General features: G+C 47.2%; 1 protein-coding gene across 6 annotated transcripts in view; it reads left to right on the forward strand.

The window, feature by feature from the left end:
• LOC105467772 (C-type lectin domain containing 16A) overlaps positions 1–27,480 on the forward strand; it is a 240,001-nt gene that overhangs the window by 83,508 nt on the left and 129,013 nt on the right. For all 6 annotated transcript variants that reach the window (XM_011717473.3, XM_071084122.1, XM_024788485.2 and 3 more), the window contains 5 exons: positions 10,925–11,047; positions 13,436–13,545; positions 15,200–15,244; positions 18,436–18,486; positions 22,905–23,033. In XM_011717473.3, coding sequence (XP_011715775.1) covers positions 10,925–11,047; positions 13,436–13,545; positions 15,200–15,244; positions 18,436–18,486; positions 22,905–23,033 — 458 coding nt within the window. The remainder of the gene's footprint in view (positions 1–10,924; positions 11,048–13,435; positions 13,546–15,199; positions 15,245–18,435; positions 18,487–22,904; positions 23,034–27,480) is intronic.

Raw genomic sequence — 27,480 nt, forward strand, 5'->3', positions numbered from 1 at the left:
CTTTAATGCTGTAAATTTCCCTGTAAGCACTGCTTTACCTGCATCCAGTAAATTTTAACATATGAGGTTCATTCAGCTTAAAATATTATGCAGTTTCCCTTTTGATTTCTTGTGTTTTGTCATGTCTGTAATTTCTAGCTGTGTTTCTTTTACTGATTTTTCTCCTGCTTTTGGATTCCTTCCCCCTTTTTCTGCATGCCTGGTCATTTTTGATTGGTTAACAGTTACTGTGATTTTTACACAGTTGGATGCTGGATTCTTCCTGTAAATATTTTTGGGCTGATGGTTCAGTTAATTGGAGTTGGTCTGATCCTTTTTTGAGGCTTTCTTTTAAGCTCTGTGAGAGCTAGTCCAGAAAGCCTTTAGCTTAGGACTAACTTCGCCCTACTACTGAAGGCATTACCCTTCTGAGACTCTACCGTGTCCCATGGTGAGGTAGTCTCTCCACACTGGCCAGTCCTGTGTGAGCTCCAGGAATTGTTCCACAGGCTTCATTCTGGCAGGTCTTTCCCTTTCTTCATGTGCACACACAGACCAGAACACTGAGGCTCTAAAGGAAACCTCTGCAGGTGTCTGAGCTCTCTCTGCAGCTCTCTCTTCATTTCTCTTGTCCATGAATTTTAACCCCTTGATCTCTCTGAACTCCAGACTCTGCCTTCTCTGAGAGAATCACAGTCTTTGTCTGGATTTTCTTTCCCTGTGCTGAGGCCTGGATACTCTCACTGGAGAGCAAGCTGGAGCAATCACTGGGCCACCGCCTTTGTGCTTCTCTCTCTCAGGGATCTCTCTCCTATGCTGCCTGTTCATCCAGAGTCTGATAACCATTGTTTTGTATATATTGTCTTGCTTTCTAAGTTGCCTGAGTCAGAAGAATAAATTCAATCCATCTTGGCCAGAAGCATAGCACCTTTAAAGAAAAAGTTTGATTGAAGTCTAATTGATGTCCAATAAACTGCACATATTTAAGGTGCACAATTTGATGTGTTGACATATGTAAATACCCATGAAATCATCACCATGATCAAGACGGTGTATAATCCAGCATCCCAAACATTTCCTCATGCCCCCCATTGCTTCCCACACCCCTCTCCCCAAGTAACACCAATCTGCTTCCTGTCATTCTAGATTAGTTTGCACTTTGTAAAATTTTGTATAAACAGAGTCATGCAACATGTACTCCTCTTCATGTGGCTTCTTTCAATCCACATAATTATTTTGAGATCCGTCATGATGTTGTGTGTATCTCTAGTTCATTTCTTCTTGCTGAGTAACATTCCACTGTATGAACGTACCACAGTTTATTCATTCATCTGTTAATGGAAATTTGGGTTGTTTCCAGTTTTGGACTATTACAAACAAAGCTGCTGTGAGCATTTGTATGGCCCCATGCAGTGTATGCCCATACAGAGAGTTGTATGAGCATATACGTTCTTTTCTCTTGGATAAATACCTAGGAATGGAATGGCTGAATCATATTTCCCATATAATTATGGGAGATATGTGTATGTTTGCTTTTATTTTAAGATACTGCCAAACTGTTTTCCAAGATGCCTGTATAATTTTATATCCCATCACCAGTGTACAAGAGATCTAGTTCCTATTACTTCCTTTCCAACATTTGGTGTGGTCACCTTTTTAGTTTTCACCATTCTAATAGGTTTGCAGTGGTATCTTATTATCTTAATCTGCATTTCCCTAATGACATTGAACATCTTTTCATGTGTTTCTTTTGCCATACGTGTCTTCGTTGGTGAAGAGTCTTTTCAAATCCTTAGCCCATTTTTTGTATTGAATTGCGTAAAAAAATTGTTGTGTTTCGAGAGTTTTGGGATTTTTTTTTGTTTTGTTTCTTTTAAGACGGAATCTCATTCTGTCACCCAGGCCAGAATGCAGTGGCGCAATCTTGGCTCACTACAACCTCCGCCTCCCAGGTTCAAGCAATTCTCCTGCTTCCGCCTCCTGAGTAGCTGGAACTACAGGTGCGCGCCACCACGCCTGGCTGATTGTTGTATTTTTAGTAGAGACGGGGTTTCACCATGTTGGCCAGGCTAGTCTCGAACTCCTGACGTCAAGTGATACACCTGCCTCAACCTCGAGAGTTCTTTATGTATTTTGAATGCAAGTCCTTTGTCAGAGGCATTTAGCAATTATTTCCCCCAAGTCTGTGGCATGTCTTTTCATTTTCATAACAATATTTTGGGAAGACCAGATGTTTTTCAATCTCCTTGAGGTTCCTGTGGCACTTTTTAATACTTCCTTTTCTCTATATTTTTTTCTCTCCCATTCTAGATAGCTAGGCCTTGGAAGGCAGAAACCATGTGCTCCCTGCAGTACCCAGCCTACTGCCTGGCACTCAGTCGGTGCTCAGCCAGAGTTTGCTGATTGGTTGCCGCTCAGCTATGTGGCACATCCCCAGGGCCATCTCTTCCTGGCAGCCTGTAGCTCAGGGCTTCAGCAAAGAAGATGCTCTCTGTGTGGTGTAGACGCCAGGCTCCAAGGGACAGTGGGCAAGCTCCTCATCTTCTGTGTGACTGGCGTTCTCCATGGGCTTCCTCCCTGCAGCCCTGACCTGTGCGGGGAGCAGAGACATCATGGCTTACCAGGTGTGCTGCTGTGCACCTTCATCCAGTCTTACGTGCTGGAGAGACCACTCTCCCATGTTCCCCCCTGGGCATCCTACCTCTTTTTCTTGGGAATTTCTTCGTAGAAGAGTAGAACTGTATATTCAAGGAAATTAAATTCCTTCTTCCATTTTCTGCTAATGCTATTCATGTATTGATTCATTCATTCATTCTTCCAACAACTATTTTGGAAGCTCCTGTTAGATGGCAGGCACTGAGATCAGTATTGGGGATGCAGTGGTGAACCAAACAAATGCTTTCGTGGAATCTGGATTCTCTTAGAGGAGACAGACAATAAACTTGTAACCAAGTAAAATAATCCCGTGTAGCGAGAGTGCAACAGTGAAAATAAAACTAGGTAATGTGGGGGCGGCAGGCTGAAGATAGAGGGTACTACATCTGCCTGAGCAATCCGGAGAGGCCTCTTGGAGGCTTAAGTGATCAGGAGGAATAGCCTTGCAGTCTCTGATGAATTTCCGCACGTAATTCGTTATTCAGCAAATGCATGTGGAGAACCAGCCGTGTGCCAGGCAGTGTGCTCAACATGGGACTACAGACTCCAGGCAGACCAACCCAGGCTCTTGCCCAAGGAAGCATCAGTCACTCTTGGACAGAAAAGTCCTACGAGGAGGCTGTCAGCACAATAGAAGGTCACTTGCCTGGTGGTGAGCATGGACTCTGCCCGCAAGAGTGAAAACCCGTTTCCTGAGGACACCCGGGCTATGGTAGAGGGCAGAGCAGGAAGGGGCATGAGAGCCTGTGGCATATCTGTCGGATCACTGCCCGTTCCCCAGGGTGAGCGGCAGCATGTCCGAGGCAGCGGGCTGCCCCAAGAGGCAGGCATCTGGAGCCAGTCTGCAGGGTTAGCACAGGCAGCAACTGTGAGCTCTGTTCCTACGAGCCATGTGGGGCTGCTGGGGGGCAGTTGGTCAGTAAGTGAGCTGACCCACTCTGCACCCCTCATTGTGGGTTTCCGGTAATTCAGCCAGCAGGTGGGAGGGGTGGGAGGTGAAACCGAGAGGCTTTCTTATCATTCAGCAGATACTTGCTGAGCACTTGCTAGGGCAAGGCCCTGTCACAGGCACTCAAACAAGTCCAGATGAGTTCATGGAAGTGAACAAGAAGATTAATTGTGACTGTGACAAATGGTAGAAGGAAATGAACAGGGTGGAGTGATGAGGAGGCCCAGTGGTTGTGCTGCAGGTGTTACTAGGTGTTAGTCAGGGTGGTCAGGGAGGGCTCCTCTGAGGAAGGACCAGCAGAGCCAAAGCCCAGAGAGTGAGAAAGATCTGGGGCAAGAGTGCTCCAGGCGAAGGGAGCAGCATGTACAGAGGCCCCGGGGTGGGAAGGAGCAGAAAGTGGGCCGAGGTGAAGCTGGCCAGGTGGGCAGGGGCCAGGTCATGAAGGGCCTTGAAGGCCATGAAGAGGAATTACCATTTTTTTTCCCAAGTACAGTGGGAAACCCCTACAGAATTTTTAAGTTAGACAGTGATGTGGTCAGATGGAAGTTTTTAAAAGAAACTTTGGCTACCAGATGGAAAGTAGATGACTAGGGGTGGGGATGAGTTGCAGGAGGGAACACCAGGAGACTTGCTAAGAAGCTGCTGCAGTCGTCCAGGCGAGATAATGTGGATCGAATTAGGCTGCTGGCTGGGGAGTGGAGGAAACTGGAAGGACTTGTGGTTATTTCAGCGCTAGAGCCAGGATGTGCTGACGGATTGAATGTAGGGGTCAAGTGAAAGGGACGAATCAGATGACTCCTGCGATTTGGCTTGAGCAACGGTCGGGTGCATTTACTAGGATGAGGAGACAAGGAGAGGCACTGGGCTAGGGAATGAGGGGTTCTGGTTGATTTGAAAGAAGGGGGCATGAAGGGAGGAGCCTAGGTAAGGCTCAGGTTCCTGACTTCTTTGACTGTGTGACAAGTAGCAGTGCCATTTCCTAACAAGCATAGGCCTTGGAGCAGGTTTGGAGAAGAAACTGAAAAGTTCAAGTCCAGTGCTCCGAGGCCCAGGTGCCTAGGGAAGCTGCCTCATGGGGGAGCTGCCACCTGGTTTATGCTCAGTCCTGGCCTGTGAGCACAGAGTCTGTATTTGGTGGGGCTTTGGTGGTGGTGGTTGGTTGGGTGATTGGTTTTTGGTTATGCAGCAGTTGGTCAGGCTGCACTTGACCTTCAGCCTCAATTTTCCAGATCCTTACTCCCCAAATCAGGCCCCCAAGTGACCTGGTCTCTTTCTCATAGATTTTTCCTCATAGACAATTTTAACATAAAAGCCATGTTAATAAAAACCAAATGTGAGCTCAGGCCTTCCAGTAAATCGTAATAGATTAGATGCTGCACCGAAATGAATATCCCACAGTGGAAAGGGTTGACCGGTTGGTGGAAGGCGCTTGTTGTGACTCAATTGGGCCACAGAATGAATTCTGGTTTGTTTCTGTAATAGAAAATGCAGGCTTCGCTCTTCTATCAAGTCTGCTGAGTCCTGGGCCAGAGGTCGGGGGATGGGGGGTGAGTTTTACAGCTTTTGTATCTTGAAGTTTCCCCAGTTCAGCTACCAACCTTCTACTCCTGCCACTCCATTAGTCATTGTTTACCCAGGAAGAAGGAGTCTTGGGCTCTTTGTGTTTTGTGTTTTGTTTTGCTGAGAAGTTAATGGAACGTGGATGAGAGATACGGAAAAGGTTGAAAGGTAATAGGATAAAGGGAAGCTTTTGCCATGCAGAGAACTTGCACAACGTCATTTTGGATCTTGGCTGACACATAACCAGAATTGGAAGTACATTGGAAATTGGCCCAACATCTGGTTAGCTTTCGAAATCTTTGGTCTATAGTCTTCCAAAGCTGGTAATATTTGTGTGACTGCAGCCAGGGAGACGTTGCGTAGTCAAAATACATTTTTTAAAAGTTTGAACATTGTTTACCTGCTGTTCTCATGGTGTCTTTATCCAGATCTGTCTAATTATTCTTACGCATCTTTGGTCTGGGTCTTTTCCATCCCTATGCTGAATGGGAGCTACTACTAAGGGGGAAGAATCCAGATATCAGAACTGAGAGGGAAGCTTAGTAAGAGTTACTTACACTGTGGGGCCACACCCTTCCCTTCTGTTTTGGATTCTTTGAATGAGTTGGTTGAGAGTTCCGCCCTCCAACCCTGTGGACAGGAGACACCCATTCTGACTCGGTGGGCAGCTCAGGCTCTGACCCCTAAGGCAGGGCTGTGGGTGGGGCAAGGAACATGTGGTCTGCTGGAAGCCAGAATGAGCTAGTGCTCCCGTGAAGTGCAGCAGGATTTCTTTGGAATTTGTCTGTCACAAGGCACTTATGAGTTGAAGCAAATAGGATCATATATTATCCACAATGTTTATTTCTGTCAGAGGGAAATGACTGGCAAAGAAGCTATTGGATTTGCAGCAAAACCTGCCTTTCTGTGACTGAGAACCATGGGGTATGCGTGTGTGTGTGTGTATGAGTGTGTGTGTGTGTATGAGTGTGTGTGTGTGAGAGAGAGTGTGTGTGTATATATATATGTCCTTGCACACAGGAGCCGTCTTACCTTTCACATGCTTGCCCCTGTTATACGGTGACATTGACCTTAGCCACTCAGAACCATCAGCCACCAGATTGTTTCAGGCAGGAGGCTTAAACCCAAACCAAATTTGTTTGCCACAAATTAAATGCCATCCTAAGAACAGTGATGGTCATGCAGTGATTGTTGTGGAAAACAAAAATGAGAATAAGTTGCTTTTTCACTTGCCTCTGATTATACCACCTTAAGATAACCAGCTGCTGACAGGGTCGTATTTCTTTCTAGCCTGTTTTGTGTGTGGGTGATGATTGGGCTTTTCTGCACAGCTGTCATATGGTGGCTTCTATTTTATGTACATTTCCCTTTAATTTTGAGATTTGTCTGATCTTCTGTCCTAAATTTGATCAAAACTACTTAACTTTAAAAAAAATTAATTCAGCAAAAATGTATGGGCTGTTGTGTTTGTGCCAAGAACACCACTAGATCACGTGACACACATAGCTTGGGCAGGTGGAGAGAAAGCGCATTAACCAGCAGGGATCATGGGACACGGCAGAGAGGATGGAGGTAAGAGTGAGGTGGCTGCATTCAGGGCTGGGCTTTCCACTCTCCGCATGACCTCAGGCAAGCTTCATGTCTTTTTTGAGCCTCAGCTTCCTCGTCTATAAAATGGAAATAATATTAGCCACTTCACGGAACGTCATGAGGATGAAATGAAGCATTCCACTTCATATGCCTGGCAGATGGTCACCATTTCTTCAGGGCTTACCATGTGAAGGCATTCTTGTCGTCTTAGCAGAATCCTCTCCTCCTTCCTTCCAAAGACACTTTGTCCTTCCCGAGAGAGACTGGGGATTTTGTTGTTGTTTGTTTTGACTGAGTATTTTGGTAAATGATAAGGCCTCCTTGGAAACACTTGATAGTTCAGAGTCACAGAGAGGATTTTAAAGGCCATGGTGGGAAAAAGAGCTGGGAGAGATAATGGGGCACCTGGCCCAGAAGGAGCTTTGGGGAAAGAAGGGAGATGTTCAGAGGGTTTTCTGTTGTATAGTTTTGCCGTGTGCTGTGTGGAATCACCTCTGCTCTCTGCCTCCCAGGGCTGGTGATAAAATCTACCTCACATGGACTGCATGGCAGTAGCAGGTCAGTTTGGGGGAAAGGGCCGGAAGCATGAAGACCACTTGGAGCAGCCAGGGGAATGGGACCACCCCCGTCAGCCAGGACACAACGAGATCATGTCATGGCCCACTAGCTGCCTCTCCTGGGCCCCTCCACTGCATCACCCTGCAGGATCCTGGCACGAAGCCTTGCCTGTCCCTTCCCCCATCCTCCACCTCATCACCCCCCTCCCCGGCTCTTCCCCGCCCTGACCTCCCTGGCTGTGCTCCACTCCCTGCAGTCCCACCTTTGTTTGGCAAGTCCTGGCCCTCCCTGTCCAGCTCAAGGCAAACTCCTGTTCATCCTTTAGGATCCAACCTGAGCAGCTTGTCCCCTGAGAGGGGCCCCCAGCAGCTCAGCATGCCTCTTTTGGGCTGTCTGTAGCTTGATTTAGCTCTTGTTAGGTTTTTTCCTTTTGTTCTTTTGTTCTAATTTTCCTTTTTTTTTAATTTTAGGCTGGACTGCAGTGGTGCAGTCTCGGCCCACTGCAACCTCTGCCTCCTGGGTTCAAGCAATTCTCGTTTCTCAGCTTCCCGAGTAGCTGGTACTACAGGCATGTGCCACCACACCCAGCTAATTTTTGTATTTTTAGTAGAGACGGGGTTTCACCACATTGGCCAGGCTGGTCTCAAACTCCTGACCTCAAGTGATCTGCCCACCTCGGCCTCCCAGAGTGCTGGGATTACAAACGTGAGCCACTGTGCCTGGCCTAACTTTCCTTTTATAACACAAATGATGAGGAAACACATCAAGTTGTGCTCAAACTAAAAATTCTCATCCATGCATTAAGCAGTGATCAAACTAAAAATTCCCATTTGTGCATAATAATGAGAGGTAAAGTTGTTGGTCTGTGATGGTGCTTTTTCTCTTTCGATCCTGATAGCAGTTGTGGGGCGGGTAGTTACCATAATTATTCCCACCTCACAGGTGAGGAAACTGAGGTTCAAAGAGGTAAAGTGTCAAAACAAAGTTTCTCCCGTACTCCACCGCTAGGCTTCTCATTCCTGCTGTACCCAGCTGACCCCCTAGGAGAGAGTGAACCCAGGGACATAGAGGGGTGGCTGTTGTCAGCCTGAGAGGATGGGTACCCTGCATGCTTCTGGTGGGCTCGCTGAGTGGGAGCTGCCACCCTTTCCCATCTGGCTCCCGCCCACCTTCGGGATCATGTGAAGGTGGTTTGAGCCGTGTCTCTGACTTGCTCTGTGGCCTTGGGGAAACAGCTTAACAACTCTGGGCCTTAACTTCCTCATGAAAGGAAAGGGCTAGATTTGGAATCTGGTGCAGAGAGAAGTGTTTCTATCCTCCGGAATCTTCCCTTGATGGAGAGTTGAGAAAGGTCAAGATCATCTTGACACACTTTTCTTCCTGTCAAGAGCTTGCCACAGATTTCCTCATTGTTCACAAATTCTAAGAAGGCAGAGGGGGCAATGATAGGAAAGAAACAAAAACGGACCTCTCTGTGGAAATTCAAGGCCTGGTCCTAGTTTGCCTCTTTCCATGGTTCTGTGGCCACAGCCCCATTCTAGAAGGAGCCAGAAGCCAGGCCCTTTCCGCTGTCCTCGCTGAAGTGGAGTGATTGCTGGTGGGTTATAAAGTTGGGCGATGCACCTGGGACGGAGAGGAGCTTTTATTCCCCACCCCCACCCCCAGAACCACTGACTGGCAGTTCTCAAAGGGCCAGAAATTAGTGGGTAGAGAGATGTTATGACAGTGTTAACATTTCTGGAAAAAACAAATGCCAAAAAGATTCAGTTGACTTTCCTCTTGCCATTCAATAAGCCAGAATCGTTCAGGGTTACACATTTAGCATTAACATGGGATACAGAATCCACAAATTAAATTTTCACTGCAATCAAATTTTTTGAGGAAACCCAAATTTGTGGGGCGTTTTGGGGCATGAGAGAGACTACTACCCAACTCAAGCCTTTATGCCGTCCCTCACCCAGGTCATCTCCTTGGTATGACTTAGCCTCTTTCTGGGAGCTGGAAGGAATTCAGAAAAGCAAGATATATTGTTATGGCTTATTTCATCAACCTGTGTGTGCAGGAGTTACTTAGAATCCAGACAATCAGCTCTTCAATGCTATCCTCCACTATTTTGTCAAGGTTCTAAATGAAGCGTCATCTGGTACTCAAGGGACCGTATTTCAAGAGTTCCGAGAAGTGCCACCTTTCCCCCTTTTGTAGAATAACAGGAAAAGACGTGTTCCAAGCACAAATAATCCATTCAGTTCGCTGAGCTTGGATCAAGTGAAATATTTGTTTCTCCAAGTGTATTTTTCAAGAGCCATGTCAGATGAGCACATAAGGAGTTTGAAGACCTCTTACCCCAGGCGGGAACTGTTCTAGTAGCCCTAACAGGTCTTCTGTCACTGCGGGTCCTGCGTGCTTCTTTAGGAGAAATGATAACAGGGCTCAAAGTCACACACTTGCCTGTTCCCTCTTTCCTTTCCACTTACCTTCCCCACCCCCATCTCATCTTTTATCTTTTAAATGCTGTTAGTTTTGGCAGGAAGAACTGTTGAATTTTCACTGGAGGAAAGGTGATTCCCTTGCCTGTTAATGATAGATCTCTGCTTTATTGGTGTCATTGTATTAGGTTGGCACAAAAGTAATTGCAGTTTTTGAATTGCTTTTAATGGCAAAAACCGCAATTACTTTTGTGCCAACCTAGTATGTGCACCTTTCTGTAAGAAAAGGCTTAGCTTAGTGTTTTTCTGCTAATGTCACCCTCAGGGGCAGGGGTGGCCTCTGCCTCACCTGACTCAGAACTTGATTCCTCCTACCCATGTTGAGGGTGGGGCCCAGCTTTTGAGCTTGTCGTTAAAAGCTTGAGGGCACAATTGTTGGGGATGACAGTAGTTTCCTTCGGGTATAGTCTCTCTTTCTCTAGGCCTGGGTTTCCCCAAGCGTAGAAGGTGCCTAATACGGGAGTGGCCTCAGGTGGCCCTCAGACCTGGCACCCAGTGGCAGTGAATTGTGCTATGGGACGGTTACCCCTCTTTCTACTCCCTTCCCTTTCCTCTGCTATGTCTGGGAGAATGTCACCATTTGGGGCTAGCTTCTCTCCAAAACTATTAAGTACCTGCCAACCTCCCTTTTTAACAAAGATCAGGCCTTGGGCCACCATGAGTGGGCAGTCACCAGTCATTGGCTAGAATGTAAAAACATTTTTTGATTTTTTAAAAATTATTACTGGCAATTATTACATCAATCCTGATTTCCTATTTATAAGTAGTGACAGAAAATGTATGTTTTAATACGTTTATGTAAGTTCAGTTTATGGAGAGCTCTGCAATAAGTTTTGGCACCGACAGCAACCAGTCATGACAGCAAGTGCCAAGAGGGGACAGGCACGGTGGCTCACACTGGTAATCCCAGCACTTTGGGAGGCCTAGCACTTGGGGAAGCCCAGGAGTTCAAGTCCAGCCTGGGAAACATGGCAAAACCCTGTCTCTACTAAAAACTAAAAAAAAAAAGAAAAGAAAAAGGAAAAGAAATCACCAAGAGGGAAGATATGTGGCTGAAGTTGAGGAAACCCCACTCTGCAGGGCCTTTCAGGATGAGGAGGTCACGTAGTCAGGAGGCCTCCGCTTACATCCTTCTCCTCTGTTCCAGGCATAGATCCTGAAAAATTAGAGCGAATCCAGCTCCCGGTGCCAAACGCAGTCGAGAAGACCACCTACAACCATCCGCTGGCTGAAAGACTCATCAGGATCATGAACAACGCTGCCCAGCCAGGTGCCCACTTGGGGTGTTGTCTGTCCACAGGGCCACGCAGTCATGGGGAGCAGGCCCCACTGGAAGCCTGAGCCCTGGGTGCTAGGCCTGAGCCTTCTGAGAATCTGGGTCCATCCCAGCCGCTCCCTCGGCCTCTCAACCCCTGCATCCTGGGCCAGCCCTCCTGCCTGCTGGAACTGTGTCTTTAGCTCTGGGTCTCCTTTTGCCATGCCACCCCCTGCCACTTGCTAACCATCTTTCTTCTCCTTCCACACCCCGCCTTCCTTTGCTGAGATTATCAATGTTTGTCACCCCCCGAATCTCTGGGTGGCCCAAGGTGATATTATGAGAAAGAACTAGGCTGAGAGTGGAGTGAGGGGAGAAGGTTCAAAGGTTTAAGGGGCCAGTAGAGTAGGAGACAGAGTTTTGTTACCAGCAGCAGTTGTGGGTAGGTATGGGAACAGGTAGGAGTGAGAATGCGTTTGGAGAAAAACTCACTTGGAGGAGGCAGCTGAAGAGAGGTTACACTAGTGCTGGGGCTGGGTAGGGACGGGCCAGGAGAGCCGATGGAGCTGAGACCACCCTGCCTTCTCCTTGGTTGCTCCTGGGGCATGTATCATGTTTGAGAAGACCTATTTTTCGTGATAGTGCTTTTTCTCTTTTCTTTTCTTTTCTTTTTTTTTTTGAGATGGAGTCTCGCATGGTCGCCTGGGCTGGAGTGTAATGGCGTGATCTCGGCTCACCGCAACGTCCGCCTCCCAGGTTTACAGGATTCTCCTGCCTCAGCCTCCCGAGTAGCTGGGATTACGGGGGCACACCACCACACCCAGCTAATTTTTTGTATTTTTATTTGAGACGGGGTTTCACTATGTTGGCCAGACTGGTCTCGAACTCTTGACCTGGTGATCCATCCACCTTGGCCTCCCAAGGTACTAGGGATTACAGGCATGAGCTGCCACGCCAGGCCTACTTTTTCACTTTTTAGGCAGAGCCCCTTTTCTCACCTATTTTCACCTGACTTACAAGGCATTAACAAAGGGACAGGCAGGGAGGTGGGCAGAGGGGTGTATCTGCCTTTAGTTTTTTCCCAGTGACCTATCGTGGTCTCTGATGTTTCCAAGGCCTTAGAGGCATAGCCTGAAGACCTCCTCCTCTCCACAGTGGGACCTTTCCCCAGAAATAAGCTTGAAAGACCCACAGAGGAGTTTACGTAAGAGCAGTTGTCCTTCAGTCAGTCAGTTACAGATGCTTCTAGGAGAGATGCCAGACGTGGGTTTTGGCATTCTGAGCACCTGCAGTCTACCACTGCCCAGCGATGAGACCGTGGACAAGTCCCTTCCCTTTCCTAAGCCTCAGTCTTTCGAGCACTCATTGCAATCGGTTTTCATACAGATTCCTTGAGGAGCTATATAAAGTGCTCGGCACTGTGCCTGGCTCACGGTAGTAAGTAAGTAATAGTATAATAAGTAAGCTGTGTTAGAGCTCTGTTGCACTTGACAGAAACCCGACTCACTCTGGCTTAAACAATACAAACAGACAAAGCTATGTTGGCTTATAAAGTCTGCTGAGGCCTGGCTTCAGGCAAAGCTGGATCCAGGGGCTCAAACAGTATTTTTCTACCTTTGGCCTCTGCCACCTTCTGGGTTGATGAGTTAAATGTCAGCCCCTCCAGCTAGCCCTTTCTCCACTGAGACACTAGACTTACTCTATGGGAGACACTTAGATTTGAGCAGTCTAGTTGGAAGAGAGATCTCGAAGTGATATTTGCAGAATACTTTACAAATATTAAAAATGCTGGCAAGGGTGAAGAGGTGGCTGATGTAGGTTATAATGCTTGTGCCCCTCAGGGCCTCACCACGGTCCTCTGCTCAACCCAGCACAAGGAGAATTTCTCTTACCCAGCAGTTCTAGCAAATTGTGAGGTTGAGCCTTACTGGCTCTGACTGGCTCCCTTGCCTAGTTCTTACCTAGTCACTGGGACCAAGGGAATGTAGAGCACCCCAACTGGCTGGGTGATGTGCCCAACCCTGGAAGGGGAAAGGAGGACCAGCTCCACCCAAATCACATGACCCAGAGTGGGACTGGCGGCTCTCTAAAGGAAAGTGGGAGTGCAGGGCCACTCTCTAGGCCTCAACAGTGTTTAGTCACCCTCTTTTTCCTGCACCCTGCCAGTAAAGGGACTTCAGGGAAGTATTTGGTGTAGGTAGTTTTGATGGAGAACATTGAATTCTAACTGATTGGGAATGGCTTTGGCATGGGGGGTTCCCTCTGTGTCCCCACTGGATGTTGGGAGCCATGAGCAGTTGGTCTGTCATCTGACCTGCTAACCTCAACGTGGGTAGGCAGGAGCCTTGGGCTTAAGGGCGCCGCTCCCTGGGTATGCAAGGCTCACCCTGATTTGCTCTGCAGATGGGAAGATCCGGCTGGCGACGCTGGAGCTGAGCTGCCTACTTCTGAAGCAGCAAGTCCTGACGAGTGCCGGCTGCATCATGAAGGACGTGCACCTGGCCTGCCTGGAGGTGACGCCCTCTCCCCTCCTCCTTCCTGTGGGCCAAGGGAGAGGGACAGGAGGATGGAAGGGAAGGTGCTGGCATCCAGATAGGAGCCCTGGCCTGTGGTGTCATCGGTCACCAGCTAGAAGCAGCAGGGGCTGCTCTCTTGAGACCCCACTCCAACCTACTTATTCAGCAGGGACTTCCTTTCGGCTGAGACTCGCTGAAGAGTCCACTTAATTGAGTTTTAGTGGTTCCTGCTGCACTTATTTGGTTCTGTATTTGTCCTCAGGATTTCTGAATTTTTTCTTTGGTGTTACAAAAGTTTTAAGCACATACAAACACACTAACACATATACACACATTGATTATGGTTTTTGTGCTTAAAATATACATTAAATTTTCAGTAGTGTTTATGGTACCTCCTCTTATTTTCTATGTTTATTTTAGAAAATTTAGGAAGTACAAAGAGGTAAAAGTAACAACTATAGTTGACACTTTGGCTGTGTCTATGTAGACACACACACACATATTATATATGTAAATATATTTAAGTATTATATAAGCAAATAATTACATAAAGGAATATATTTACATATACAATATGTAAATATACACTATGTATATATTTACGTATATAATATATAAATATGTAAACATGTGAATATATGTAAATGAAACATCTATTTACATATATGTAAATGAAAATTCATTTATAAGTATGTATATGTTTGTATACACACACACACACACACACACCCCCCCTTATAAATGAACTTTTTGTCTTATACAAATGTAGTTGGGCTAGGTGCAGTGGCTCATGCATGTAATTCCAACATTTTGGAAAGCTGAGATGAGAGGATCACTCAAGGCCAAGAATTTGAGACTAGCTTGGACATAAGTGAGACCCTGTCTCTACAAAAACAAAAACAGTTAGCCAGGACATGCCTGTAGCCCCAGCTACTCAGGTAGCTGAGGCTGGGAGATTGCTTGAACCCAGGATTTTGACACTGCAGTGAGTATGATTGTACCACCGCACTGCAGTCTGGGCCACAGTTTGAGACTGTATTGAAAAAGTAAAATAAAAAAGGAGTCATAATGGCCATATTTGTAACCGTTTTCCCCTGATTAACTGTATATTAACAGCTTCTCATGTCATTACAATCAAATTACCTATCCTTTCGCATTTTCATTTTGAGCTCTGTCTCCTTTCCTCTCTCTCTCATGAAGAACTATTTTATAGGCCAGGCATGGTAGCTCATGCCTCTAGTCCCGGCACTTTGGGAAGCCGAGGCGGGCAGATCACCTGAGGTCAGGAGTTAGAGACCAGCCTGGCCAATGTGGTGAAACCCCATCTCTACTGAAAATACAAAAATTAGCCAGGCGTGGTGGCAGGCACCTGTAATCCCAGCTACTCAGGAGGTTGAGGCAGGAGAATCGCTTGAACCTGGGAGGCGGAGATTGCACTGAGCCAGGATCATGCCATTGCACTCCAGCCTGGGCAACAGAGTGAGACTTCATCTCAACAAAAGGAAAAAAAAACAAAAGAAAACATTTTATGCATTAAGGTTATTAGTCCAGATCCGTTTTATACGTACTCATGTTTTAGAATTTGTAGTTTGCCTGACTTGCGCGCCTAGATGAGACCTGCCTCCTTCACACCTTCCTTGTCTTTTAACAGGGTGCGAGAGAAGAAAGTGTTCACCTTGTACGACATTTTTATAAGGTAATTGACAGAGCACAGATGGACAGCAGCATGGTGTGTCTTGTAGAAGCAGCAGAAGGGGTGTCTGGTTCTATGCAGATAAACGTTATATGTCTTCAGTTATTTTTTATGCCTATAATTACTGAATAAAAATGCTCAATTTCATAGTCCCTAGAGCAGCAATACCTAAACTTTTTTCTGCCCATGCTGTCTTATCAGTAAAATTTTTGAGGACTCAGCCCCAGTATATGACAATTTGTTTCTCAGTAATACATGGATTTGGTTGTTTGGGAATAATTATATGTAAATTATGAACTACATACATATAAACACACATAAGTAAATTATATATATATGATGTGCTTATGTTCGTGAGTTACATATGCTTACATATATAAAATTACTTACGAATTACCTATGAATTTATGAACTATATACATGTATATTATTTTTATACATATGTGCTAAGAAACCTTATAGAGGCTTCTAAACCTTTATTAAGTTTATTGAGATTTAGTAAAGTGCCACAGTGACTTTCAGTATCTGAAAAATTTGCAGAGCTTTGTCTTCAGGTTCCAGATGGTTTTATAAATATCTAATTGCAGGCAGGCATGGTGGCTTATGCCTGTAATCCCAGCACTTTTGGAGGCCAAGGCGGGTGGATCACCTGAGGTCGGGAGTTTGAGACCAGCCTGGCCAACATGGAGAAACCTCGTCTCTACTAAAAATACAAAATTAATCAGGCATGGTGGCACATGCCTGTAATCCCAGGTACTTGGGAGGCTGAGGCAGGAGAATTGCTTGAACCCGGGAGGCAGAGATTGCTGTGAGCCAAGATAGCGCCATTGCCCTCCATCCTGGGCAACAAGAGTGAAAACTCCATTTCAAAAAAAAAAAAAAAAATTCTAATTGCCATGGTTTTGTTTTAGCTTTTAAGCATTTGATTTTAGTCCATTCAGCACCATAAACTGGGTAGCTTAAAAACAATAGAAATTTACTTCTGGGCTGGGCACAGTGGCTCACGCCTGTAATCAATCCCAGGACTTTGGGAGGCCAAGGCAGGCAGATCATGAGGTCAGGAGATTGAGACCATTTTTGCTAATATGGTGAAACTCTGTCTCTACTGAAAAATACAAAAAAAAATTAGCCTAGCATAGTGACGGATGCCTGTAGTCCCAGCTCCTCTGGAGACTGAGGTGGGAGAATGGCGTGAACCCGGGAGACGGAGCTTGCAGTGAGCTGAGATCACGCCACTGCACTCCAGCCTGGGTGACAGAGCAAGAGTCCTCAAAAAAAAAGGATATTTATTTCTGTCAGTTTTGGAGGCTGGGAAGTCCAAGATCAAGGCAGATTCAGTATCTAGTGAAGGCTCACTTTCTCATAAATGGCACCATCTTACTGGATGACCTCATCACCTCCCAAAGGCCCTACCTACTAATCCCATTACCTTGGGAATTCGAATTTAAACATACGAATTTGGGGGGCGCGGCAGGGAGCAGAAACACTCAGGCCTTGCCAGCCTCATGTGTCTTTCAGGCAAGGCTCATCACTCGTCAGCCATGGTGGATTAATCCATGGGTCAAATAGTCATTTTCTAGTTTGCTGGCCTCTGGATCAGGTCTCTGCACGTGGCTGCTGAAGATCCTCTTACAGGGGGAAGATGGCAACACTGCCATTTCCTTGCTGTCCCCTGTAGTTTCATTTTTTGAGCCCTCTTTAAGCTGCTGGTTTTTTGCAGGAATCGTTTTAAGCCACTACATTATTGCCAGTGTTTGTTGAGATAAAATGAGGTTACATAATTTGGAGATCAGCCTTGCCAGGCTCGGATGACCCCATCCAACTGCAGCAGTGGACATACCCAGACAAGGGTGGCACCGTGGTGGGCCCCTACACACTAAGGAGGAAATCCCACTTTCCCCTTAGAACATCCGAAACCACGCTTGGCTTCCAAGTGAGGATACACCCCCACTAGCAAAGCCCACAAGAAAGCAGAAACCTCAGGGTTGCATTAGTCATCTTTGAACCTCTTTCCAGTATAACTGCCCTAAGTTTATGTCCCCTGGAAAGCTTTTGGATTGCAAAAACAGAAAGATATATAGGTAGGCATTTTCCCAGAGGGTTATTCTTTATTAACAAAAGGAGAGCTTTATTTAATTTCTGGATCCCTTCTCCCAACCCAGATTTTTCTTACTTTTATCCCATAATATTTATTACACCCTAAGTATAATTTCTCAGCAGCTTTTAGATGTTTTCAGGAATTGTCTTTTCTGGTGTTGATAGTTATATGACACAAGAATATTCAAATTTAGTTGTACTTCTGACAACTGAAAAAAACGAAAAAGGATCTATTCCCTTTCCCACCCCAAGTGTGGGGGGGAGGTGTGTGTGTGTGTGTGTGTGTGTGTCTCGTTCAGAACCTGTGAGAGAGATGCAGCAGTTCTAAGGCTCATTGTCCAGTAGAGATTATCATGACAGTGAGTGCTCACACTGACCCAGCCCCAACTGAGTGACAGGCTCTGTGCTTCCTTGCATTTCATGTGCATTAACTCATTTCGTCTTCACAGTACCCCAGACAGACATGCCATTCTTGCAGTGGAACAAGGAGGCAAGAGGTGTAAAACTGGATTTGGTTATGTGTCTCAGAGCCAAGTTTGTGCCCACCATGCTGTTCTGAAGGGGCGCTCCCAGGCAGTCATGACCCTGAGGAATGACATAACCCCGAAAGCACTCCTCAAAAACAAATGGAACAAGCCATGCAATTGTAATGTTAAATTTATTTAATTATACTCCTCCTCCCAGAGGTGTGGAGCCTCGTATCTTTAATATGGTAACTTAAACGGGATTGTCCATTTCTCCAACCATTCTTGATAAATAGATGATGTTAAACACTTGAAATATTAGTCTTTTCTATATTTTAATCCTACATAGTAGTATTTTTGTTGTTGTTTTTTAATTAACTGCTTTGACAGAAGAATCCTAACTCCATATACTTAGGAAGGAGAAAATTTTGAGTAGTGCAATTTGATATTTGGTCTGTCATTTGAGCATGTGTGTTTGTGTTCACGTGTGCATTTTACTTCCTGGTGATTTACGAGAACTCACTAATGAGAAACAGATGGCCTCTAAAGCCACAAACTAGAGTTTATAATACTCTGTTGTTTATGGAAAAAAATATGAATAATCTCCTCTTCCCTCCTTTCCTTTCTTTTTAGGGAGAAGACATTTTTTTGGACATGTTTGAAGATGAGTACAGGAGCATGACAGTAAGTGAGGGACTGGGAGACACTTGGGCTGGCATGCGCCTGTGTCCCTGCCAAGCTCACCCTGCCCATCCCAGACGGGGTTTTTTGACTTAGGGCTTTCTGACCAAATAGCAGATTGATGGGGAAGCAGATTTAGAGTGGTGTCTTGTGATCCCCAGCACTGTTAATTTCAGATTATATTTGTTCCGTCTAAGATGGGAGGTATCCAATGAGTCAGGACGATTATCTGCTATGAATAGTAATTTGGGGGGCAGTATCATTTTTTTGTGGACTTACTCTGTGCTGGATGTGTATAGCATGCTGTACAGATTATAACTCTTCATCCTCACACCAACCAACGGTAATAGCTACTGCCATTGTCCCTTTCTTGCTGAATTAGTCTTTTCTCATACTGTTATGCAGAAATACCCAAGACTGGGTAATTTATAAAGAAAAGAGGTTTAATTGACTTACAGTTCCACATTGCTGGGGAGGCCTCAGGAAACTTACGATCATGGTGGAAGGCACCTCTTCACAGGGTGACAGGAGAGAGAATGAATGCAAGGAGAAAAAATGCCAGACACTTAGAAAACCATCAGATCTCATGAGAACTCACTCACTGTCATGAGAACTGTATAAGGAAAACTGCCGCCATGATTCAGTTACCGCCACATGGTTCCGCCCTTGACACGTGGGAATTCCCACGTGTCTCACCATTCAGGGGGAGATTTGGGTGGGGACACAGAGCCAAACCATATCACTTGCCAATGAGGAAACTGAGTCAGAGAGGTCTAGTGATGTACCCAAGTCTGCCTGGCCGGTGAGTGGCGGAGCCAGGCTTCCGGAAGAGGACAGCCCACCCCCGCATCCCCTGTCCTTCTCCATGTATTATATCCCTGCCTCTCTGTTTGCTGCTCTCCTGGAATGTTCCAGCATGGAGCTCTTCCTCCAGTCTGCAGTGCCAGCACACGGGATTCCTTCCTCCTCCGGCAGGCAGAATCACAGGAAGCCATAGGTTCAGAAGATCCCAGCTTTCGCTGCTTTGTGCATTTGTCTTTGTATCCCGGCACCTGCCCTTGGCTAGGTACTCCATTAAGTACATGATAAATTATCCTTCTTGGGAATATTACCCACCAAAGCGTGTGTGATTTGGGAAGTTTATAATAAACCTAAGTGTTTTAAGTGTCAAAAAGAAAAAGGCAGCGTGCACTAATTGGCTCCTTGGCTTCACAGCCTGTTCCCCGGGAATCTGGACAGCCGGGCCCTCACCACGTCCTTTGTCACTGTGTGTCTGAGGCCTCCATGGAGCCTTTTCAAGGGAAAGGTGTCCGTGGGCTGTGCATCCACAGCCCCTCCCAGCCCCTTCAAGAGTGACTCAGTCTTCCACCCTTCAGACCATTCCTTAGAGTGGAAGGGATTCATTTGTCGTTTGCCATTTCCTCTTACCGCTGAGACATCCCCCTGCAATGTCATTCCTTACAGTTTGGTTTCCTGTTTGGAAATGTCAGGCTCCTATGGCACTTAACCATGTGGGAGAGCTTGGGCTCTTAAACCCCTGCTCAGTGTCTGTTTTTGACAATGCAGCCTTGAGTGCATTGCTTAAATTCTGATTTTTTTTTTTTGTTTTTCTTTTTCTTTTTTTGAGACAGAGTCTTGCTCTGTCACCCAGGCTGGAGTGCAGTAGCGCGATCTCAGCTCCCTGCAACCTCCGCCTCCTGGGTTCAAGCAATTCTCCTGCCTCAGCCTCCCAAGTAGCTGGGATTACAGGCGCCCACTACCACGCCCAACTAATTTTTGTATTTTTAGTAGACGGGATTTCACCATGTTGGCCAGGCTGGTCTCGAACCCCTGACCTCGTGATCCCTCCGCCTCGACCTCCCAAAGTGCTGGGATTACAGGTGTGAGCCACCTCGCCTGGCGATTTTTTTTTTTTTTTTTTTTTTTTTTGAGACGGAGTCTCGCGCTGTCACCCAGGCTGGAGTGCAGTGGCCGGATCTCAGCTCACTGCAAGCTCCGCCTCCCGGGTTCACGCCATTCTCCTGCCTCCACCTCCCGAGTAGCTGGGACTACAGGCGTCCGCCACCTCGGCTGGCTGGTTTTTTGTATTTTTTAGTAGAGACGGGGTTTCACCGTGTTAACCAGGATGGTCTCGATCTCCTGACCTCGTGATCCGCCTGTCTCGGCCTCCCAAAGTGCTGGGATTACAGGCTTGAGCCACCGCGCCCGGCCTTTTTTTTTTTTTTTAATCCATAAGGTGGGGGATCCCTACCTCGGAGCTGCCCAGGCTGTATATGAAATAGCCAGCAAGAGGCCTCATGGGTCCATACACAACAACAAATCCTCATGGGTCCATACACAACAAATGCTTCCTCCCCCTCCCACCATGGGGAACGTCCAAGGTTTTATTTGTTTGATTGATGGTTTGTTTTAATCAAGCATGTATTGTGTGTCCTATACAATGCCTGGCATTCCAGAGAAATACAAAGGTGCTACACCCTCTCTCTGTATCTGAAAATCAGTCCTCAGCCTTCAGGAATGCAGCTTCTGAGTGGAAGGGGGTAGGGACAGGCCCTCGGAGGCCGGCCGCTGTACCAAAGTCAGGCCATGACTTGTGACCCTTCATTTCCCTTACTGCCTCTGGTTTAATGCAAAAGGTTCAGTGAAGTGATGGCCTAGCTCTGCCCCCAGCAGGCTTGAGGGGTTCATTGGGAAGGTTGTAGGGGGCAGCAGGAGTAGAGGGGAATGGAGCTGCCACCCTTGCTGGGATAGAGGATTTGGAGTGGGGGACCTCGGGCTTCTGGAGGAAAGTACTCAAAGTGTCCAAAAGAAAAAGGCAAGCAGCATGTACCAAGTGGCTCCTTGGCCCTGTGGCCTGTTCACCAGGTGTCTCAGTCTGTTTTCTGCAGCTATAACAGAATACCACAGACTAATTTATAAAGAAAAGAAATTTCTTATAGTTCTGGAGGCCGGGAAGTCCAATATCAAGGTGCCAGTATTTGACGAGGGCCTTCTTGCCACATTACCCATGGTGGAAGGCGGATGGGCCTTCTTGCCACATCATCCCATGGTGGAAGGTGGAAGGGCAAGACACAGAGAAAGAGAGAACAGAACTCGCTCTTAAAACAAACTCACTGTCACCATCATGGAGCCACACCTGCAATAATGACCTTACTCCATTCATGAGACCTAATCCCATCTTGTTAGGCCCTACCTCTCAGCACTGTCACACTGGGGATTAAGTTTCCAATACATGAACTTTTTGGGATGCGTTCAAACCATAGCACCAGGTATCTGGGCCGCTGGGCTGTCACTACATCCCTGCCCTGCGTAGTCAGCTTTACCTAGAAGGAGGGAGAAAGTGTATGTTTGAAGCCCACTTTCTGAAAAGAGAAGACACAAGGAAAGTTTGTCATGTTTGAAAGAGTAAAACGAATTCTGCAGAAAGCTTATCCTTCCTCTGTGAAGCCAGGGAAATGAAGTGTTAGTGTTCAGCAACACGTGTGCATTGATTACTACTGATGCAGCAGAGATCTGGGAGAGGTGGCAGGTAGGGGATGTCACCCTGTGTCTTAGTCGTCAAAGAAGGCTTCGCAGAGGTGGTGTGGAAAGAGGCAGTCAGCTCTGGCCCAGTGGCCGTGGGCATGTGCCTTTCCTCCTCTGAGCTCAGTGTCCCTTTCATGATGAGCCACCAGCACCTGCCGTCCAGCAGGAGATGACCCCAGCACGTGCCTGGTAGTTAGTAGATGCTCCAAAAATGATTATGTTATATTATCCCAGGTAAGATGTGAAGGGGACAAGGAAGGAAGGGGAAACATTGGTCCTAGGGTGAGAATCACAGAGGCCCTGGAGCAAGACAGGCCTGGGCTCATGTCTTGGTTCTGCCACCCACCAGCTGAGTGACCTTGGATCCATTTTTCTGCTTCTCTGAGACTCTGTTCCCTCATCAGCAAAGTGGGAAGCAGCTCCTCAAAAGCCTTTAGGTCACAGCGTGCCGCAGAATCAGCTCTTGTTAAACAGAAGCTGCCATCGCACAGCTGTTATCATCACTGGAAGGACAGCGAGGAGAAGGCAGGTGGCAGATGGGCTTGCACCCACAGGGGTAAAGCATACCTGGCCTCCTGCTGAGAATCCCTGTCCCTGCTGAGGTGGAGAGGGAATGTGAGGAGGAACGAGCTTTTCGCAGCAAGGATGCAGCTTCTCAAGAGTCTGAGCTGCTGTTTCAATTAAAGGAAAAATCACCAGTTTAGAAAACGAAAAGGCATATTGCTCCCTTATCTGACTGCCTCTGTGCTTTACTTCAATCTAAATCCAGGGTTTAGATCACTCATTTACATTTACTAAATGCAGGTAAAGGTAAGAGGCCTGTGTAACCTTCCCGGGCCTCTTCTTCCTCCCAAGTAAGGGGCCTGCTTTGAGGTTTCCTGTAATGTCTCTTCTAGATGAAGCCCATGAACGTGGAATATCTCATGATGGATGCCTCCATCCTGCTGCCCCCAACAGGCACACCGCTGACAGGCATTGATTTTGTGAAGCGGCTGCCGTGTGGCGATGTGGAGAAGACCCGGCGGGTGAGTGAGCGCAGGACCTGTCATCTCCTGGGCCACTGTTCTCCAGAAACACTCCCAGACCAGGGAGGAAAGGGCTTCTTTGTCAAAGTCAGGAGCTTGCCCTCAACACAGCTTAGACGCAGATAGAGAGTTCACACTTGCCCCCAGGCATGACTTTCCAAAGCATGTTGCCCTTTGGAAAGTGGGGTTTGGCATTCCGTTGCATCTGGCACCCAATGTTGGCTGCAGAGAGGTAGCCTTCACCAGTGCAGACAGACTCAAGCCCTGAGCTCAGGAGTGGAAGCCAGTGGGGCCAGGTTTCTGTGAACCGTGGAGGGTGAGGTTGGTGTGAAATCTTAGCTCAGCGGTCTCAGGACCCTCAGAGACAGTGCGATGTTAAGGCATCTACCTGCTCTTGGGCCACAGTCAAATGGAATGTGAATCTCGCCAGCCTGCAGGAGAGATATGCGTGAAAAGATTAGTTCTCAGAACCAGCTGCAGCGTGTGCTTCTGTTATCAGCCCTTTTTTTCCGAAGCAGGCACTCTAGGAAGCAGTCTCCACAAGGGTGTTCATGGTATTTTATCTCCCGGGTAAGATCAGAGTTTCTTTCTTAGAAAGCACCATCACCTTTTCCCTAGAAAATCATTCCCTGGAGACATGAATATTTGTGGATAGTTTAGAGGAATTCATTGCACGCAGCTCCCCCTGTCAGCCTGTATCGTCTGAGTTTATTCATGTGTGACAGAGGTGTTTCACTTTTGGATTTTGCAAAGCAGGAATGACCTGTCATTTGCACCTCAGACACGAGGAGTCTGAACCTTCCTCCCCGCAGCTGGTGATTCTACCTCGGAGGCCTGGGGGTGCAGAGGAAGTGGGACCCATGTGTCTTGAGTCAATCCACATTTCCAACTGTCTGACCAAACCCACAAACCTCACCGCAGGACCCACCCGTCCGGGCCGCTGACGTCTTCCTTCCATGTGCTCCCAGCCAGGCACACGATTCTGTTTGTGGGTGGCAGCGTTTGCACTGGACGTCCTGGCATCAGCTTTCACTGGAGGACCGGTTCTGACAGATGTGTATGTGTTGCTTCGTGATGCTGACATGCTCACCCCCAGCCAGGGCTACAGCATCCTGTGCCAAGAAGGCCCCGCCTGGGAGATCCCTCCTGTCCAGAGGAGTGAACGCTGAGCACTGCTGCTCTGGATTCCACTTTGCCTTTCTTTTTTTCTTTCTTTCTTTTTTTTTTTTTGAGGCTGCAGTGAGCTGTGATCCAGCCTGCAGTGCAGTGATGCTATTGTAGCTCACTGCAGCCTCGAACTCCTGGTCTCCAGCCATCCTCCCACCTCAGCGTCAGTAGCTGGAACTACATGCATAAGCTACCACACCTAGCTAATTTTCAAATGTTTTATAGAGATGAAGTCTTGCTAAGTTACCCAAGCTAGTCTTGAACTCCTGGCCTCAAGCCATCCTCCTGCCTTGGCCTCCCAAAGTGCTGGAATTACAGGCATGTACCACCACACCCGACCCACACTCTACCTTCTTTTGGTTCACAGTTCATCAGGATTTTTCTTACCACTTCTGTGAACATATAGCCTCTGCTATGAAGTAGATCAATTCAAATCCGTTCTTTAGGTGAATTTCCTCATTAAATTCTATAACCATCCTAGGAGATTGGCACTATTATTATCCCCATTTTACAGAAGAAGAATTTTTTTTTTTTTTTTTTTTTTTTTTTTTTTGAGACAGGGTCCTGCTCTGTCACCCAGGTTGGAGTGCAGTGGTGCCATCTTGGCTCACTGCAGCACACTCTGCCCCCTGGGTTCAAGAGGTCCTCCTACCTCAGCCTCCTGGGTCGTTGGGATTACAGGTGTGTGCCGCCACACTCACCTAATTTTTGTATTTTTTGTAGAGGTGGGGTTTTGCCATGTTGCCAAGGCTGGTCTTGAACTCCTGGACTCAAGCGATCCACCCATCTCAGCCTCAGAGTGCTGGGATTACAGGCATGAACTACCACGTCCTGCCCACAGAGGAAGGAATTGATGCATGGAGAGGTCCAGTGATTTGCTCAAGGTCACCCAGCTAGTGAGTAGCTGAGCCACGAGTCAGCCCAGGCAATGTGGCGCCCAGAACCTAGACTCTTAGGCATTCTGACCTGCTGCTTCCCACACTGCCTTCTTCAGATCTGCTAGCTCTGCTCAGGACACTGGGACATCAAAAACAGCCCCAGTCCTGAAGGAATGAGAGCCTGGAGGGCAAAGTGGGAAGAGACAGTGGCTTAGGCCGTTATTCAAGCAGCATTAGATCAGGTCACTAATCTCACCTGGAGCAGGAAGTGGGACAGGCACCAGATAGGGAGGCACAGGCCCAGAGACAGGTGACACATTCTGGCACTTCCACGGCAGTGATTGCAGCTGGAGCCCACAGTGGGATGTGATGAGGCTGGGGGTGCTGGCAGGAGCCAGATCACGGGGGCCTTGGAGCCCCTTGAGAGCCTTGGCTGTCACCTCTTAACACTGTTTCATGACCTTATGCCCTGCTGGGCTGGGGCAGATGGTCCTGATACACAGGCGAGAGATGGGAGAAATGCAGGGGCGAGTTTGTCAGGCATGTGGTGGAAGGGAGGTTGCTTCCTGTCTACTCTGAGCTACTGTCTCTTCATCTGTCAGGTAAAATGTGCCTGCCTTTCCAGAGTTATTGTGAGGACTCAGCAGCAAGCCAATGGCAGGTCTTGATGATAGTCTTTTTGCCCCTCACATGTCACATAGTTGCAGGTTCCCAGGGCTGTGCTGCCCACCTCCCTTGTCCTGGACAGGATGCACAGCCCAAGTGGCTAGCTGAAGCACAGAGACCTGGAATATCTCAGCTTCCCTAGAGGCTCTTTGCCTGTCTGACCAGTTTCCAAAAGCAACTCTTAAGTCCTCCCAGGGTCCCTGGGTAGCAGAATGATATAAAAGAGGCCAGGCTACCTCAAAGGCAAGGCATCCACTTTAGAAAAGCTTCCTTTGTGACTTTAAGAATTTCTTTCTGAAGGGTAGCTTTGGCCACTCGTCTCACTACGGTTCCTGTTGCAAGGGAGCCATCTGGAATCATCCAGAAGCTTAGCTCCTCAAGCCTGCTTCAGAAATCAGAACACACCAATGTGCTTTGAATTTGAGCTAAAGGAAGTTACATGGTTTAGCAAGCAATTGAGGGCTTATGTGGTTCGTTTCAAGTTTTTTGCTTGTATCCAAAGAACATTCCAAGCTACCCCTTTGGATTCAAAGGTTTTCTTTCTTTTTTTTTTTTTCCACCAAGTAGACTTTTTAAAGGAGGCTGATCCTTTTCAGAAACTCCACCCTTTATTTTCCTTAAGGATTTGTCAAGGAAGTTCAAACAATTCTTACTGGCAAATCACTCCTAAATATTCATAGATTCATCAAAGAGCTGCTAGATTCTTGCTATATGCCAAATACTGTGTTAGCCTGGGGAGTGAAGAAATGAGCGAGCACACACCCCTGCCTTCTGGACCGCTCTTTTTACCTAGAGAGGTAAAATTTATTAGCAAGTAAGAGAATAGCAGGTTTGGTACCAACCCACAGTCAGAGCTCTGGAGGAAAGAAAGAGCATGCCGTAGCCAGGGGCTGAGGAGCGGTCCTCCTGCAGGTAGAGTGATCCGAAGAGCTGCTCTGCAGAGGTGATCTGAGCTGAAACCTGGGGGATGAGGAGGAGCCAGGAAGGTTAAAGTGATAAAGGAGGCACTTTCCAAACAGGGAACAGCACACGTCCAGTCCCTGAGATGCCACCAAGGGTGGCATGTTCAAGGAGCATAGTAAGTGAGGTAGAGGCAGGGGCAGCGACAGGAGAGGATGGTGGCAGCGCTTTGCAGGCTGTTGGGAGGCATCTCACCATAACGCCGTTTTCCCTCTTGCTTTTTTTTTTTTTTTTTTTGAGATGCATCTCACTCTGTCACCCATGCTAGAGTGCAGTGGCATGATCTCGACTCACTGCAACCTGCACCTCTCAGGTTCAAGTGATTCTCCTGCCTCCGCCTCTAGAGTAGCATGAGCCACCATGCCCAGCTGATTTTTAAAATTTTTTTATATTTTTAATAGAGACTGAGTGTCCCCAGTCTTTTGGCCAGGGTGGTCCCAAACTCCTGAACTCAGGTGATCCACCCGACTTGGCCTCCCATAGTGCTGGGAATACAGGCTTGAGCCACCATGCCCAGCCCCCTCTTGCATTTTAAAAACCACATCACTTACTCTTTCTTTCAACGTAATTGTTGAACATATTCTAGGTATCAGGCTCTGAGTAAGATGCAAGACTAGATGGTGAACAAATAATATAAAATAAGACCAAAACAGCAAGGGTGCCACTGAGCCATGCCAGCTGAGAAGGGAAATTCATGTTGAAATGAAGGTCACTGGAGCTATTGGGGTCCAGTGAGAACATTCAAGTAGAACTTCAGGCTTAGGCTGGACCCACCC

This window comes from Macaca nemestrina, chromosome 18 (genome assembly GCF_043159975.1).
Source record: "Macaca nemestrina isolate mMacNem1 chromosome 18, mMacNem.hap1, whole genome shotgun sequence".
Taxonomy (NCBI): domain Eukaryota; kingdom Metazoa; phylum Chordata; class Mammalia; order Primates; family Cercopithecidae; genus Macaca; species Macaca nemestrina.